The sequence below is a fragment of the Fringilla coelebs genome (genome assembly GCF_963513975.1).
Source record: "Fringilla coelebs genome assembly, chromosome: 11".
In the NCBI taxonomy this organism is placed as follows: Eukaryota; Metazoa; Chordata; class Aves; order Passeriformes; family Fringillidae; genus Fringilla; species Fringilla coelebs.
The window spans coordinates 20,347,035-20,365,788 of record NC_140037.1 but is presented as its reverse complement, the minus strand read 5'-3'; the positions used below and the strand labels follow the sequence as shown (position 1 = coordinate 20,365,788).

Here is an 18,754-nt window from a genome sequence, read left to right as displayed (position 1 = left end):
TCGATTAATTTTTCATTTTTCTGAGAAAAATAGAAAATACCCATGTGGCAAGGATGAGTGATGACAGAAACTCACACCTTAGCACACCCCCTGTCATCTTTCTTCTTTATTATCTAAAGAGTCCTTAAAAATTCTCAACATTCACTGCACAAGAAGATCCTGACTCTGTGGTCACCCCAAACACTACCCAGGTTACACCCAAAGTTTGTGGAGTTTGACTGCATTGAAGCTGAAGTTAGCACAAGCATTGTTCTTAGCACAGGGCTTTCAGAACTAATCCATAACTGATAAAATCCCAGCGTGGATTTCCTAATTTGACAGGAGCTGGCTGCTTATGTAAGCATGCCAAGCACAGTTACATTAATAGCAAAAGGTAAACTTTAACCTTTGCTTTTCAAAGGATAAATAATGATCTCAAAAAATCAATGCCTAGCAAATTCTTGAAAGAATACTGCTTTGGCTAAAGCCCAACAGCACTTAATATTACAGCAGTAGATAAGAGATTCTCAGTCCTGCCAGAAGACTGCTTTACAACAGACCACAACAAAGAAATTAATATTTACCTCAGTGAAAGAAATTACATGATCCTTCTGCAGATGTAAGGCAGAAGTGTGAAGAAGCAGTTCCTGCAGATGCTCCATTCTCCTGCTGACAGGGAATTCCCCTCTGGCTCCAGCTCCAGCTGCTCAGTGGGAGCCTCATGTTGGCTGATGAACAAACACCTTTACCTGAGCTCTCAGATTTGATGCAATGGACAGTTTTTCCTTGGGTGAGATGATTTACTGAGGCAGGTTAAAAACCCAAAGCTCTTGACTTTGCTACATTATTGGCATTTACTGGATGCAGAGGGTTTGGACCTGGCCTGAGGGAGGGCTGCAGAGGCTGAGAGTCAGTTTCTGTTTTCAGTGCCCACTTGGGTAACAGCAAATAAACCCAGAGCCAGCAGACCTGAACAGCTGAGAGCTTTGTACTGCACAGCACACCCATTTCCTCCTCTTATTGTCTGAGATTCTGGAACTCAGCACAATCAAGTGCCAAGTTATTCATTCTATTAACGACATCCAGGCTAATTTAATTTCTTCAAAGAGAGGCATGTAAGCAAACCAAAGTTACTGACCAAAATTAATGGTGGAAGATGGAACTGCTCATGATCTCTAATCTTAATTCAGATCTGGTTCAAGATGGCTGTGCTTGCCATCAGCACATAGCTGAGCTTGGCTTCTGGGAATCCTGCACTTTAAAATAAAAACCACACACAATCAATCCAGTCCCTACTGATTGGCCTTTTTAAAAAGTAGTGGCTTCCACTTTCTTTTGGATTTAAAATGTTTTCAGCTTTTCACTAAAAGACTCCAAACTTTCACTACAAGATAACAACATTGCTGCATTCCAGTTCCTTTCCAGCATCTCCCAAGCTGTTCAAGAATCACAGGGACAATGTGCCATTAACACAGCCCCATTACTCATTCACACAATTCTCCTCCTTTCGAGGAGCTCACTCTTTAGCTTACACCATGGATTACATAATTTATGGCCCTTGCTTGGCAAATTACTTTATCTGGAAGATTGGCACAGTCACACTGAGACAAACACATTTATCACCTGCTTCCTTCTTGAACAGTGTCACTCCTCCAGCATGAATAAAATCTTCAGTTTTTCCAAGTCCTGAACTACACCATTCTTTACAAAAAATACCAAGAGAAGAAAATGGAAGCACTTCTCAAAATTCAGGCCACTGAGCATTGATCTGTCCTGTTGCTTCAGGGATTTGTTCCAGCAGTGTTTCAGTACTTCAGGGGTGAAGTTTTTCCCCCAACATTAATAAACCAAGTGTGACTTAGTCATTAGAAATGAACTCTTAAAAAGTACTTTAAAGGGAAGGAACTGACCATTTTCCTACAGATGAAAACAACAGACAAAAATTAAACTAACTTTTTAAAAAGTATCTTATCACTCTTTATTTCCAGGTGCCCCACAGAGATATAACAAAATAAAGTATCACAATCAGTTTTATGTAAATAAAAAATTAATATCAACAAGCTCCAAATCTCTCTATATTGAATACAATCAACCATAAATAAAAACCCCATGCATTAAATTAAAGCTATTCCTGTATAAAATACCATGTGACCCCATTCTTTAAGACATTGGTTTTTTCACAAATATATAACATATAAAAATTACAATATACATTCTTACTTTTATGTTACTGTATTATTGCATTGTGAAATAAACTTAAGTGACCTTTAAGGATACATTTGAGAGGCTATTCAAAGTGTTTCACTATAAATTAATAAAATCACGTCTCACAATAAAACTTTTCCCATGTTTTATGTTAACTTTTCAGTGTAACAGATTTGTCTATTGGGTCTGAAATCTTCAAGAGCCCAAGTCAGGCACATGGTTACCCAGGACTCACAAGCATGGCATCATCTAGATCTGAGTTTGCTTTTTTAAAGCCATTGCATAGCACCTTTACTAGAAATTACTAATACAGACACGTGGCTACAACTCCTTGCAGTCAGGAGTAAAGTATTGAATAACCCTGGAGGTTCAGATGTCCAAAGTGAAGGCAGAGAACACACCCAGCCAGAATACAAACTTTCCATACTTCTCTCCCACTTTCTTTGGCTGCAGTTAGGGAAGAGCTATCTTCAGCTGTCCCTGTTTCACTACCAAGACCTTCTAATTTTAACCCCACTGTGTGGGGATAGTAAACAAAAACTGGTGATACAAATAAAATGAACAGAAAATTATCCTGCCTTGAAGAGAAACAGAAATCTCAGCTGATGAAAAAATTAAATTAAAAAGTGACAATAACATCAGCAGCATCACCATCGACTTTACAGCCTATTTGCTTCCACCCCTGCCCTGGGCAGGGACACCTTGCACTATGCCAGGTGGCTGCTCCAAGCCCTGTCCAACCTGGCCCTGGGCACTTCCAGGGATGGGGCAGCCACCTGGCAAACCCTGAGCTGGAATAATCCTGTGCTGCTCACTCCTCTCACCTACCAAAACATGACACAGCACAGGGACTCCATTCTGTCAGCTACAGAACCACATCCCTGCTGTTCAGAGTGGGCAGGAACACTCATTTTAAGTTATGATGTTTAACTCTGAGGTTTAGTTCTATCCCAGTGTTTCCCCTAAGGAGTCATTTGAGCCTGAAATGCAGCCCCAGGACAGCTTTGGCACCAGGGCCATGCACAGCATGAACAGCATCAGGGGTGCAATGGAAGGGCTGGCATGGAACTCCTGACTCCTGCCTGCCCAGCCACAGAGCTAAGGGACATCTGCAGCCCAGACTGCCCCACCTGCACCCCCAGAGCTGAGTGGAAATGCCCTCAGTGCCTGGGCAGTCCCAGGGCAGTTTCTGGCACCAGGGAAGAGGCTGTGTCTCAAGGCTGCTCTCCTGGGAAGGACAGATGTGCTGGCTCCACAACAGCAATCGTGCAGCTCCTCTCCCTGCTCCCACGAGACCAATTCCTGAGCAGTTTTTCATTATGGCCTGAAAAATCTCACCACAGTAAACTCCTGCAAAATCCAAGCAAACCTGCATCATCTTACCTCTCCTGTTGACTTGCTGTGGTAACACATCACTCAAAGTTAGAATTTAACAATTTAGGAGAAGAGCAGATGGCTTTTTCTTCATGTTTTTATCTAGAATGTTATCAAAGGGAGACAGATAATACAATTTCTGGCATTCAGTCATGCACTTGAAAATGATAATTTCTTCACAATTTTCACTTGTCTTCATTTTTTTCCCTGGAAATGGTATATGAAGCCCAGCCATCTAATTTTTCTACTCCTCTCTCTGTGATGAAACACTAAATGTGTCATGTCCAGGAGCTCTCTGAAGATTGATTTAATATCCTCTGATTGCTGCCTGCATTCTGACAGTTGCCTGGGCCTTTAAGAGACGATTAAAGAAACAAAAGACATTAAATCCTATCAGCTGTCCCAGGCAATTTTCACTAATGGAATTCTTCTTTTAAACTTCACATTTTCTGACTTCACCTTGCACTGGACTCTGTGTAACAAAGACCAACACTTCACCTGAAATTTGGATTTTAAAATATCAATTTGTTTCTGATCCATCCTAAAAGCTTTTCTTTTGCTCATGCACCATTTGTGCCTTCTGCACATTCCATCCTGCAGCACCTCCTCACAACTTTGCTGATCCCACAGGGATATCAGCAATTCTGCCTGTATTTCACTGGTCATTTGACTTTGCATCAGCAGCCTCGGAGAAGAAATCAGGTTGTGAAATTTCTTCTTCTGGAGAGCAGAAGCAAATATCCCATCACATCCCAGTGCTGAGAAGAGCAGCATTTCAGGCTTTCAGCATTTCAGCCTTCAATCCACACTATCTGTTCATGTGGTTTCTCTTGCTTCCCCCTCAATTTTATAGCAAAGCCCATATTTTCCTTAAAAAAAAGGTAACAGAATGAAGAGGAATGAAGGATGAACAGAAGTACAGGGATATGCACCATGATAAAAGCAGCGTTTGAAAGTTTCATCCTTGGAAACTTAATTTCTAATATTCTTATGGAAAAACACAGAATTTCTCAGAAATCCTACCAAAATCAATGAGATATTGCATACAAACTTGTGGGATGAAAAAGCTGGCTGCCTACTACTTCTGCATTTTTACTGTCAGCAGTATAAACCTTGAAACTACAGATTTCCAACTTCCTAAACACTTCTAATGGATTTTATATAAATTCAGTATCAGTTCCATGGATTAAGCAATTCAAACACAGTTCTTCCAAGTAGGTGAAAGCTGATGCATAGTCTAGAAAGGAAGTTTAGAGATCAGTTGTGTGTTTTTGCCCAACTTCAGAGACATTTGAACACTGCAGAGGTGTGCAGGGCAAGGAGTTGCTTCCGTTCACCTTTGTGAAAGAGGCAAACAGTACCAAATTATTCTGTAATGAAAAAAGTGACTCTTTTACACGAGCTTTAAAGCCAATGCTGTTCACATGATACAACCACGGAGATTTTAAGGATACTCAGATCAGCAGGAACTTGCACTTCATTCCAGAGCTGAAAGATAAAAGACAAAGAAGCCTCTGCAAACCCCATCCCTCACATTCTTCATTCACATCTAAGCCAAAGCAGAGATACGTTTGCATTTTCAAATATCCTTTGTGAAGTGACATTTATTAGCAAGTTTGGCACAGAGAAGCCCCACTGGGAGAAGACACTGACAAATCTTGTTTTCTCAGTGTCTCACTAATGACACTGAGTGAATTCCCACTGCTTATATGGAGTCAGGAACAAAATAAGCACTAAACAGAATCATGTAAGTCAATAATACAAATTGGAGATAAGAAAATATCTGATGAAATTATACCTCACAGAGTATGTATTGTAAAGATTATTCCTTCCCTTCTTCCCTCCCCCTTATCTGTAACATTTTGCATTTTGTAAAGCAGACTTGGCTTAGCTCCTGGTGCTGTACATGTCCACATCTTCGGCGCTGGACTGACCATGGTCCATAAGCTTTGGATCAGGCTTAAATTTTGATTTCTTCACTGTTCCTGTTAGAGATAGTGAAGAAATATGGTTTAAAAGTATGCTTATACTCAAGCTGTAAGGAAAAAAAAGCTTAGTGATTTCTATATTACCAAAACTTAGGAAAGATCAAAATCTGTCTGTTCCAGTTCAAAGTGTGTTAAGAAGGAGGATGAGGGCAGGTTGGAACACTGAGCACAGCATGGATGGAGAGCAGGACCTCTTCTCACTCTCCAACTCCACCTCCTAACCCAGCAGAGTGAGAGAAGAAATTGTGATGTTTTGCCCATGGAAAGGAAGGGAAAGTTCAAGGCATGGAAGTGTTCCCTAGTGTTTCTTGCCCAGGAGCAGAGCTGGATCCCACAACCAACCCTGCCAGCTCTCCCCTGAAGCTGCTGCCAGATGGCAAGAATTCCAAATGAAGACAAGCACTCTCACCTAGTTTCACTTCTGTGCTTCCAAAAACCACAACCTGAGCTTAGTAAATCATTGAACCCTCCCACTCACTGAAGGACAGGGCACAGGCTGACATATTTAATGATACTGCAATTCCAGAGCATCTAGGGGAATATAAAGGCAGCTTTTCTGGGTCTGTGGCTCCTGTTCCTGATCTGCTTCTTTTCTAGCTACATCACTTGGTCCAACAAAGGGTGTTACATTCTCCTGAAAGCTTTGCCCCACTTGGACTGAGAAAATAAACATCTCTGGCAACACAGATTCATTTAGGGCAGGGATATTTTTGGCTGTATTAAGGACATGAACTAATTCTACCTATGAAAGCAATGACAGATCTATAAACACAAACCCAATAAAGACAGTTTGGCCTGGAGCAAGTGTAAAAACAGATCAAAGCATTCCACAAACTAAATCAGAAAAAACTCGGGTGCAAAGCAAAGATGTGAATGCACACTACAGTGAAAATAAAGGGAAAAAAATACTAATTCTCATCCAAGTACATTCTGCTTGCTTTCCAGAAAAAAAAAATCTCTGGTAACAATTCTTTCCTTCCAAGTGATTTCCTTGTACCAAATAAAATTTAGAAGTTGCCCTTACAAAAGGTAACAATACTTTAAAACAAATTTAGTTCTCCTTTAATAGGTAATTCCGCTGTTTTCTCTTAAAAATTGGACTACCACATTTTTGTCTGTTAAACAGGCTATTATGTGATCTAGCTGATTATCTCAACCACTTAAGATGCACAAGGAAGCACTGCAGAAAACCCAGCACAATTAAATCCAATGCTTCATTTCTCAATTACATACTCCTCTTTCATTCCACTATGGACCAACTCTGCACTGTTAACAGAGGCTATAAGTAATGAAATCCATCTGAGACTTCAATTTTCAAATAATTATCCAAATTAAAACCTTTTTGTGTGACTTGCATTTGGATTATTCCTTATTTTGGCCTATGAAAGAACCTGGTTTACATTGATATTGGTTCTCTGACATTATTGAGAGAGAACAGCAAATATATAATTCTGTTATTATGACAAGGTCCACAGTGAGAAAATTATCACCTCCCTGAAGCTCTGAAATATGTATTAAATGACAGCATGTAAAATATGCTCTCAAGAATAATATGCACTGACAGCCTGCTCCAGTTTAGAGCAAGAGTAAGTGCAAAATTAAGTCAACTAATTGGATTTGCAAGTTGCCCTGAGATTACACTTGAAATGTTTAATTCACCTGATGAAGGCACTGGATCTTCATTACTGCGACACTCTGCTGGAGAAGATTTAGTTCTGTTAAATGATCCTGACTGAACAGCAGACTCAGGTTTGGTACTAGAAATTCCCTTCTTTTTCTTATCTTCTTGTATAATTGGTTTTGACTCCTGCTGCAGCTGTGAATCAAACATTAATAAAAGAAAGCACATGGGTATATGCTTAATACATTATTGCAAAATAAAGCTTTCAAGTCTGGGAGCTTATCTTATGAAATTATTTTCAGATATGACATCATACAATAATATTCAAGTAGTCAGCTGCACACCAGGGGCACAGCTGGAAAAAGTAAAATTCATGAAACCCCACAGATCAGATAGAATGAACTCATGTCGAAGGGAAATTGTCATGAGTATATACTTAGGACAGAAGCTGTTGTTTTACCTGAGACCCTCCAAGAACTTCACAAGTGCATTTCCAGGGGAGGAGCCTTTAGCCTTACACAAGACTGAAACAGCCCTAAGTGTGTCTACCCCTAGTTAGCAGGAGATGGAAAGATAAATCATGGTTACACCCTAGTAATGAGAAATAGTATGTCCTGGGAAGAGGCTTCACTCAGGGGAAAAAATGAAGTTAATAAAAGTGTATGCACCACATCAATTCTTGTTTTGCTATCAGTTTAATGACAGTTATCTGAATCCCATTTTCAAAACTCAGAATTCCATTTGTGCTTCTCAGAAGAAATATATGGTGAGGACTGCATGCCAATGAGCACTGTAAATTTAAAGCAAAATATTTCTACACATTAATATAACTGAAAAACTGAAATTTGCTTGAAAAGAGCAATGAAAAACTACTGTGAAAAGCTGCAATTCTACTTGGGAAGTGCTACTTTTGTCAGGGTTTTATAAATTTTCACTTGAGGAAAGAAAACCTTTTGGGTTGGATAAAGCCCACATTTAATTCTGGGATTACCAACCCAAATTCCATATGTAATTTACAGAAGATTCATATTGCCCTCTATTCTCTGCTGGCAAGGCCTCAAGTGTTTAATATGTCCTATTTGGACTGCCTCACTTAAAAACCACACAAAATCCCCTAAAAAAAAGGAGAGAAAGTAGAGGAAATTCTGAGGAATTTCGAGACAATAACAAGAATTACATTAGAGTTAGAAAGCTTGCTCTGTAAGAGAAGGCTATAGTGGGGATGAGAATGTCAAAAACCCTGATAACTCTTCCATATGTAGTAGGTCAATATAAAGAGGTTACTGACCATTGATTCACTATGGCTGCCATGAGGACAGGATAAGGAGAAGAAATAAACCAGACATGGACAATTCATATCCCAGGTTAAATAAACCAGACTTCCTGCAAGGGTTGTAGAGCAGTAAGGCAGTCATACCTACTGTAACCCTGAGTGTCTTTAGTCTTTAAACTAAATTCAGGGCCTGCTTAAGACCATAGCTTGAATCAAAATAGCTCCTTCATGCCAAGATAAAAAAGGAGCTCTGAAGTGAAACTCATTCTTCTCTTGTGCACCCTGCATGGGACTACTACTGAGAGGGGATCTCAATATCCACTGGTGTGAAAGTTGTAAAAACAATTAAATACTGAAGTGACAAACAGATCAGAATAGGGGTTTGTGACTTGCTTAACACCATCAGTAAACCTTGAACAGCATCAGCATGAGAGACCACAACTTTCTAAGCTCCCTCTCAATGTGTGAGTTGCAATGACTTCCCAAGTCCCACCTTGGTGGCAGTTCCCTTGTCTTCCCACAGTGACTTCACAGCCTCATAGGTCTGGTTACTTGCATGAAGTAACTTTTTCCCCGTGACCTATTTTTTTAGAGAAACATAATTTAACAACAGCTTTTGAAATACAAAGACAGACTATTCAAATGAAATTAATCATGTTTGCATGAGAACATGCTCGACTCCATCCTAAGGCATCTACTTTTCAAGATCTAGTACATATTTCCCTTACATCAAGCAAATTGTGAATAATGCTTAAATTGATATTAGGAATCCACAGGAAACATTTTCATGCTAAATCCACCTACTCCAAATGAAATCAAGCCCTGATCAGCAGTGTGCTGGCAATGTTAGCACAATAGATGGAGCACCAGGTTAAAGGATCCAAACTTGTCCCACTGTGTTGGAAATGACCACAGATAAAATCAGAAACTCACCTTAGCAATGACCACTGACTGAGCTGGGTAACAAACAGAATATCCTACAGTAGTAAGTCCCAATGGATAAGCAATTTTCTTAAATCTAGAACCTGTACAAAGCAAAATATTTTGATTAATTGAACAAAAATGAAATGCAAACTAAGTAACTGTAGCCATTAAATGCAGAGAGAAATAATCCCAAACTAGGTTTTTCAATATTATGAAGAATGAGAAGAATTGCATCATTAGTCTGTCTAGTCCTGATCTGTCAGCTGTCAGCCAGCTCCTAACAGCAATCAACAATGTCCCTTCATTTACCAGGAATTTATTTTAGTCCCACGGGCTTTTGCCAATGTTTCAGAAGAGTATTCTGACCACTAGAACTGTTACATGCTCCATACCCCACAGGGCAGTCATGAAAACAAGCCAGCCCTACCTTTTCTTGCCAGCACTACGCCAGCCAGGCCTGACACCATAATTACAGCGGCTTTGGGAAGAAAATCTGGGGGAGGGTTGTTCAGGTAAACATAAGCATCTAAGAAATGGGAAAAAAAAGACAAACAAGAAGCAGGGCAATTCAGTATTGGTCGTTTTATTTCTCACTTAAGAAATAAAGATGAAAATCTTGATTTTACTGAGAGTTTATAGAGATGATATGAGCCATGTGACTTGCCTACCTTTTCCAAACTGAACTGAATGCGTTATTCCATTTTTAATAAAGACATAGACACTCTACAAAGAAAGAAAAACAAAACCACAAAGTAAAATCTCTATGAAAGTAGCTGTTCACACATAGCACAGTGAGACAAAGAAATACTGTGTAACTTTAAAAAACCCAAACCAGTGACGTTCTAGAAAGGCCGTGCAGAGATCTACCCCTCTTTGTAACAAACACTTATATTTTTAAAACTTACATTGGCAACTAATAAATTTTTAAAAATCTCCCTAATGTAAGCTCCCTTTCAAAACTGACATCTCATGAACTCTAGAGTAGGAAAACACCTGGCTGCCAATTGTATAAGACAATTCAATTATAAAATACAATCTTCACTTCCCTAGAGACTTTCCCGGGAAAACTAAAAGAACAACACCGAATTTGTACCACCAGAGGTCACTGCTACTCAGTGACAGGAACTGACAATGATTAACGGCATTAAAAGTTTGGTACAGACTTATAATAAGAATATTTCAGTCATGCAGTCACTGACAATATTTTGACAGACCAACGGAATCACAATTTACAGAAAATACATTTTGATGACGTGTTGAATTTTTTTTCAACTATTAGGGTCTACATTTTTTTGTAAAAGCAAAACACAAGCACAAAATCTTCTCTGGCCAACAGCCAGGGTGAAGCTGCTGTTTCCCAGCAGGTACAAAAGCAGTAACAGGCACCACAGTTCCCTCTCCATCTGGAACATGCAGTAACAGAGCTGGGAGGTGTTTCTGGCTCATGAGGAACAGCCTGCTGCAACAGATATATGGGATGCATTCTGTTTGTCTTTTTTGTCAGGTACTGCCCTTTGGAAGCAGCTCCTTCTCCATAGACTGCACCTGGAATTTCAGACTCTGAAACACCCTCAAGTTCTCCCAGCAAGAATTTACTGACACAACTCCTGCTATAGAAGGAGGGTTCATTTTTCCACCCAAAATTATCTTATGCAAGACAAGGAAGTGCCAAAAAAACCCTCCAGAGGGAAGTAACCTGTTTTTTCAGTAGTGTAGTGCTGAGAGAAGTGCAGGAAAGGCTGGGTGCATCCCTTACCTGGCACCACCCGAAGTAGTGGCTGGTCGACCTCCGCAGAGCCGTGAGCTGCTGCTGCAGCTGCCCCGGCTGCTCCTCGATGTACCTGGACGTCAGCGGGGGCGCGCTGTAAATGGAGAGCTGCAAACAGAGAGAGCTGAGCAGCAGGGACACAGCTCTGCTCCCAGGAATGCTGCAAACAGAGAGAGCTGAGCAGCAGGGACACAGCTCTGCTCCCATGAGTGCTGCAAAGAGAGCTGAACAGCAGGGACACAGCTCTGCTCCCAGGAATGCTGCAAACAGAGAGAGCTGAGCAGCAGGGACACAGCTCTGCTCCCAGGAATGCTGCAAACAGAGAGAGCTGAGCAGCAGGGACACAGCTCTGCTCCCATGAGTGCTGCACTGCAAGGGGTTTTCCAAGCCTGCAAACGCTCAGTGTTCCCCCTGCAGCACACAAAGCCTCTCCATGGAATTATGAACTTTTAGGGTTCTAAACTGACTGTGCGCAAGTGGGACTTCACTCTTTGGAAATGAAAACTGAAACAATGCTGTGGGTTCTTAGAAGCAGAATTACTCAGTATGAAGCAAAGGCATGTGCAAGAATAATTAGAAGGTGGATGTGTGTACTACTAGCAATTGCACATTAGAAAAGGACTCATCAGTCAGTTTTCTATTTTCACCTTTTTTGACTTCATCTTTGAAATACTGTAATAATGAAAATGAGATAAAACCACTAATCCAGTACTGTAGCACTTTGTGTTTTATTTGAGCCATAGTGGTCAGTTATTTATTATCACATATTACTTTGCTATGTATTTTTGTTACTGGATAATGTAATTCAATGGACAGAGCTGCTATTCTGCAGGTTTTTCTGGTATTATTTTAAAGACCAAAAAAGAGGAAGATTCATACCTTATCTGGCTTCACCAGCTGACTTTTTGATTCCTTTTCTGTTGCTGCATATACAGTAATACATATAAATGGCAGCCCAGAAGAAACAGCTGCCAGCTTTGCCACCTGGGACAGAGAGATGAAAAAGGGGAGTCTTATTGTTGAAATTAAAATTTCCCTTAGGATTGATCAAATATGAGATTAAACAAGTCACTTTCAAAGCCTTTTTAAAGCATTATGCCTTTTAGAAATGTCTTCTGACTTATACAAAGATTTTCTCAAATTATAATGGTAAAGAAAAGGTTAAAGATCCCTGAACAGTTTTATGTCTAAAATAGCAGGAAGAACTTTGTGTTCAAAGCCACACTGATGTTTCCATCACCTGTTAGGGTAAATTCAGTTGTAATTTACTCAGCATACAGGAATTCCATTTATGAAGAATTATTAAAAAAAACAAACTATTTTAAGCCTATCATAATTCAGATTGCTTACTTTCATACAGCATGCTACCAGAACAAGACACCAATTTTCAGCACACACAAGAAGGAAAACTGAATTTAAAAGTCATAGAGCATGAAAAAATTGTATTGTTCACTTTAAAAAAAAATATATATTTTTAAAAGTCACAATGGATTCTGTTCTCAATGTAAAAGAGAAAGCTATACAGAGGATGATCAAAGTGGTCCAGCTCCTGGCTGACAGTAATTGCTTTACTTTTGGGTGCCGGCAGACAAACACATAAATGTTTAAAGATCCAAGGAAATAGCTGTACTGGCTAACATTTACACTGGCAGTTATCCCAAGAGGGTTTCACTCTTTTCTGTTGAAATCACAAAGAACCAGAGTGAAAGAAAAAGCAATATCAACCTGACTACACTAAAGAGGCTTCACTGCATGGAGCTGCTCTTTATCTAGCACTAAAAAGACCTCAATCAGCTAAGTGGTTTTTAGTACTAATTTATTGAAACTATTTTACTAGAAGTTCCTTATGAGGCATTATGTATCAACCAATGAAAATCATATATTGTTTAGCTAAAGAAACCAGTAAGTATTTTACCTATGACAACTTCCACAGAAGTTACTGAGAATTAAGAAATATCAGGATCATATTTTTCTATCAAACACTAGGAAAGAAGCACAGAGACAAACCCCTGCAACAGGCTGGAGCTGTGAAACACCCTGAGATTGCATGTTCAGCCACTAGAATGACTCCAGAACATCAGCTGATAACTGACTTACAAATAAATAAAAACCTTTTTGAGGAATCCAGGAAATTGCTGCAGGTACAAAAGCCAGGTGACATTTCTGGAGATGAATTCTGCACAGACACAGAGCTAAACACCACCAGAAGGAAAGGTCAATGGCCAGTATTAAAACACTCCCTGTAACATCACTGCCAGGTCCTGACCTGCAACACTGACAACCTGAAGGTTTCCCAGAAATAAAAAATACACCAAAGACAAACAGACATGGCAATATTTTTGATGAGAAGCCTGAACAGGAATTATTTGCTGAAGAAATGCTTTATGTGCTCTCCAGCAGAAAATTGTTACAGCTACATCTCTTAATAGTAGAACTGGAGTAAGACCAATCAAAATACAATAATAAAACTGCCAAATGTACCTGGATAATTTTGGCTTTAATTCTTTGCATTTCAAACAATCTGCTTCAAAGTGTTGGAATCTTATCAACGATCAAAAATACAGATTCTATTAAAAAAAAAAGTTAAAAAGTTAAAAAGCTACACCACTACAAAGAATTCACTATCCTCCGCTCAAAAGATGCAGAATACAAACTAAACCATAATAAAACCATATAGTTAATTTATGCTAATCTCCAAGTCATTGTTTCCCACTGAAACTGCAAATTCTCTGTGCTTACTTTAAGAATTGGAGCAGGAAACTTGCCCTGAAGGCAGGAACTGCCTCAAAACAAATGGAAACAAAGGACTGGAGTATATGCAAAAATCTGATGCATGGATTTATATCAAAAAATATACGAGTTCTGTATCACAAAATGGGAATCTACTAGCCAGGGTAAAATAAGATTAAAATTTAGCAGCTACCTCATATCATATTTTCCATGAAAAAAAAAGTTAATTAAAGAATAAAGAGTCACAGGTTTATGACTTTCTCCTACCGCTGAGATGTCCTGAGGGGGATCACAAAACTGTCTCACATCCTTTTGGTTTATTTTCCCCACAAGTTACATGAGACATAATTGCCAGAGGCTGGCAGGTCAAACCCAGTACCCTAATTCAGGTATATCTTTATAAATCTCTGATCACCAGCACCAAAAACCCTCCCACAAATGGAACAGATCCTTCCAGTTCACCTCAACTCCCTGACACTCCACAGATTTGGGTTTAATCTTGGTAAGTGACCCACAGACAGTGACATCTTAAGAAGAATAAAACCCTTATTAATAAATATTTCATAGTAAATAGTAAAGAACACATATAAAATTATGTCACTTCACTAAAGGTACTGAATCATTCGGATTTATGTAGTAAACAGCCAAATTACTTCAAGATCACCCAGCCAGACACCAAAGCCAAAGACAGTTTCTTTTGACTTAACAAATGAAAGTAAAATGCTTTATTCTAATTTATGTCCTCACTGGCACCATCCTTTCCTTTCGAGATATATACATTTTTAAAATTCTTTAAAAAAGTAAATATGAAGATTCATGTGATGAACCTATTCATCAATCTGATTGCCAACACTGGAAAACCTGACTAAATATTTGTGAGAAAGCTTAGATGTTTACATGCATGTTTTTCTGTTGAAAGACACTGTATTATTCCTACAACCAGCGATATTTTAGATACTTGTAACCCTGTTAGCTCGTAACAGCATGATTTTAACAGCCTTGTTTTAGTGATGTACAGCACCACTAGCACTTTATCATGTTACTACCAAACTATCATCTTGATATTCCTCGAGCTGAAGGTGTTTCGGGGGCTGCGAGTACACGGAGAAGCAGCAGAAGAGAAACACCGCTTTTATTCCCTGTTGTACAATTTAACCACCTCTCGAACCAGCTCCTTCCCAGCCAAGCCCCACACCACCAGAGACCTCTCACGGCCCCACTCCTCCGCCTGACCCCGGCTTCCGCGGCACCGGGGACTCCTTCCCGCCGGCACCGGCGGACCCGCGGGCGGGCCGGGCGCTCCCGAGGGGCCGCACGGAGCCGCCCCAGCTGTCCCGAGCCGGCGGAAGAGCGGGAGCGGAGCCTGAGGGGCAGCGGAGCCGCGGGGCCGGGGCAGCCCGGCCTGAGGGCGGGCGGACACTCACCTTGGCCGCCATGTTGGACAGCGCCGCGTACGGCGCGCGGGAAGGGCCGAGCCGGGCGGGGCCCAGGGGCCGGGGCGGGACCGCGCTCGGGCCGGGCGGGATCGCCCTCAGCCGGCGTCGCCCCGAGGCGGGCAGGGACGGATTCCCTTCAGCCGGCGTCGCCCCGAGGCGGGCAGGGACGGATTCCCCTCAGCCGGCATCGCCCCAGAGCGGGCAGGGACGGATTCCCCTCAGCCGGGGTGGGCATCATCCCTAAGCGGGCAGGGATAGAATCCTTTCAGCTGGCAGGGTCCCAAATCGGGCAGGGATGATCTCCTTCAGCCGGCGTGGCCCAAAGCGGGCAGGGATGGATTCCCCTCAGACAGGGAGGGATCCCCCTCAGCCGGCATGGCCCCAAAGCGGGCAGGAATCCCTCTCAACCGCGGCGGGATCGCCCTAAATCGGGCGGAGATGAGTCTTAGCCGCCATCGCCCTAAGGTGGGCAGGGATCCCCCTCAGCCGGGGCAGGGATCGCGCCCCGATCGGGCTGCACCGCCCGCAGCCGGGATCTCCCTCAGAGCACACAAAATCCCCCATGAACACACAATCTAAGTGCAGGTAATTCGTTTATTGAAGTCCAAATTTACAACGGAAGTTTACAACTTTTTTTTTTTTTCCCCTCAAAACAAAAGCTTTGTTTGAATTTAGGAAGAATAAATGTTTGTTTTTGTTTCTGTTTTATTTTTTTTTAATAATGTACAGACTATATCTCTTAAATAAGTTAATATCTTTGAAAAAAGAGCAATATGTTCCTTTTTTTAATGTTGCAGTGCAACTTACAACTTACACGTCTGTGCAATGTACCATGAGGTATATGCCCAGTGAGCAACACACAGTGAAGTTTTCCATTCATAAATTTTCATTGTAGACACACAAAAAGTTAACAAGTTATTAATCTGTGATAGAAAACGCAGCCGGTTACAGTAATTCACACAGAACTCATCTGGAAAGAGGGAAAAAAGAAACCTAATGTTCATTGCCTATAGAAACTACTGGATTATCTCTCAACATAGACAAGTATAAAATTAAAAATACTGTTGTGAAACTGAAGAAATACTGTGTTATCCAGGGGTTGAAACCTCGTTTGACCTGTATTAGTCTAGAACCATTGGTTTTCTCTCCGTAGCATCCATGAGCTGAGGGATTTACTGCGGTACCGATGGAGCATCTGCTCGTCAAAGCACTAAGCACGATGGGCACTATAGAAAAGTTGCAGAATGCTCAAAAATGTACAACTCCAGCATTTCCCTGGCATGGACAGGTGGTTTACCATTGCCTCTCACTTCATCTCCCAGCTGATTAGAAAAACAAGGCTGAAACATGGAAGATTACTCGTATTTGAAGCTTGACACTTCAAACTTCTCAAGATGGCTCTAAAATACTTATTTTTCTTAATGACAGAAAACATATATTTATTTAAGAAAGAATCATCCACAATATAACTTTGTGATAAATAACAGTTCTGCCTCTAATACATATATACATACTGCTTGTAAACAAAAATGCCCACAGGTCATGGAGTCTCCATGATTTTTTTTACAAGGCGCTATAGATTTTTTTTTCTTTTGTTTTTTTTTGTTATTGAAAACAGTCCTAGTGAAAGTTTGGTTTATAACCTCCTATTGCTACAGAAACAGTAAGAATGTTTATATTTACAAAGAAACAAAGACCATGGAGACCCCATAGCGTTATTTGCCAAAGATTTGAAGTTGGTGGGGTTTGCAAAATACACGTTGTCAGCACGTTGGACAGGTTGAACACCAGCAGTACGATACTCCAGTGCTTTGGTATTTCAACCCCTGAATATACAAAGACATTACTACAGCCTACTTCACAGTTTAATGCAAGTAAAGTGCAAGCCATAGTACAAGGGTGTCATACATTTCCATACATGTAAGCGTTATCTAAAAAAGGCTCTGTACAAGGTCTATTAGCTATTTAGTAACCTAGATGGAAGTCACCTATGGCCCAGCAATTAATGGTCTTACAAGGATATTGTCTTTGTAATACAGTATGTGTCAAATGTAAAACATTTATTAATACTAGTGCATTTCTCTTACATCCTAACCTGTTTTCTCATCAGATTTTTAAGCTGAAATCCTTGTTTCTCAGTAAAACAGAAGTCTTAACTGGTAACAGGGTCTTACTGGTATTTTGGCCAGCGAACACAGTTTGTTAAGACGTATTTGTTTTGTGGTTGCTAGTGAAAAAATGCAATAGTTAATATGTATCATGTGACATCCTTAGTTAATCTGCAGCATTCGGACAGACGCATTTACTGTTAGTAAAAAGATCTGTATTGATACCCTCACCAACGCCTGAGGATGAACAATATTCTAGAAATGTGAGGACAGAAGCTACAGGGCTTAGCTGGTCAAACAGCAGGTTGTCGATGTATTTGATCATATTTACAACATTGCTTTCTTTCAAATACTGCTTATACAGTGGCATTAATGCTTGAAGTCCCTAACTGCCACTTCTAACACATGTATGTTCTTGATAAAAATAAAGATATATCTGTCTGGCCTGCATTAAGAGTGAATATGGTTCTTTTCCTGAAGGCAATTTCTGTCTGAGTTATTTAAATATTTATATTAAGAGGAGGTCCCAGCAGTATATCACCTGTCTTCAAACCTGATAAAAACTCAAACAATATTATTTATAAACCTCCTTCTGGATGTGCAAGAGTGGTATAACCCGTAAAATATAGAAAATAACCTTTAAAAAATGTTTATTTTTCTATTAGTTATATCCAGAGTGGAGTGTTCCCTGCCCACATGTTAGAGAGTGGAACTGATCAGAAACATCACATTTCACTTGTGTGTAGTGGGAGCAAAGAAAATAACTATAAACATCAAGTAAGGAAATACAACTTAGTAGTTTTGGTTTAAACAGCCATGAAATTTCCATACAACAGCTGATAGGGCTCAGATGTGATTATCAGAAGGGATTTTCAGATCTGTGCCCACTTAACACCCAACAAGAGCCTCAGCCACACAGTGTGAATTCATCTGAGAGAGGAGATGGAGGACCTTTCCCCACAGCATCCTGCCTGGGAAGCCTACCCTGAGCCTCCACTTTAGTGAGGGAAACATTCTGGAAGAAAAAGAGCTTTGTAATACTGAATATAAATGAATAGCTAATATTGCTTATCCAGTCTTTCCTGTTGCTGCCCATCTTTTGTCCTAGTGGTAAATAAACATCATTTGGCAGCAGGGAAGGTGATGTGCTGTGGCCTAAGGCATGTAGTACATGGAAAATCCACCACGGAAAACCTGTGCCCTTCTGGCTGCCCTAAAGCACCATTTCCCTACTGTGAAAACTGAGGAGAAAATAAAACCCTTTATAAGACCCAGCCAACACTTATTTCTCTTATGTTAAATGTAGGGAACCCTGATATGCCCTGAATGGGGTTCAGGCTGGGGCCCA

At 40.5% G+C, this 18,754-nt stretch overlaps 1 protein-coding gene across 2 annotated transcripts; it reads right to left on the bottom strand.

Annotated features, from left to right (window-relative positions):
* Positions 1 to 1,938: 1,938 nt before the first annotated feature.
* On the bottom strand, positions 1,939 to 15,319 carry APOOL (apolipoprotein O like). 2 transcript variants are annotated; one of them, XM_084213105.1, is made up of 9 exons: positions 15,287 to 15,319; positions 12,012 to 12,116; positions 11,121 to 11,240; positions 10,033 to 10,087; positions 9,792 to 9,890; positions 9,374 to 9,465; positions 8,934 to 9,020; positions 7,206 to 7,362; positions 1,939 to 5,543 (listed from the first exon to the last, which is right to left on the bottom strand). In XM_084213105.1, exons 1-9 carry the CDS (start codon positions 15,296 to 15,298, stop codon positions 5,446 to 5,448), a joined length of 825 nt encoding a protein of 274 aa, XP_084069231.1. In that variant the 5' UTR covers positions 15,299 to 15,319; the 3' UTR covers positions 1,939 to 5,445. The 2 variants fall into 2 exon arrangements, with proteins under 2 accessions (XP_084069231.1, XP_084069230.1); XM_084213104.1 differs by lacking the exon at positions 15,287 to 15,319 and adding an exon at positions 13,614 to 13,742.
* Positions 15,320 to 18,754: the final 3,435 nt, after the last annotated feature.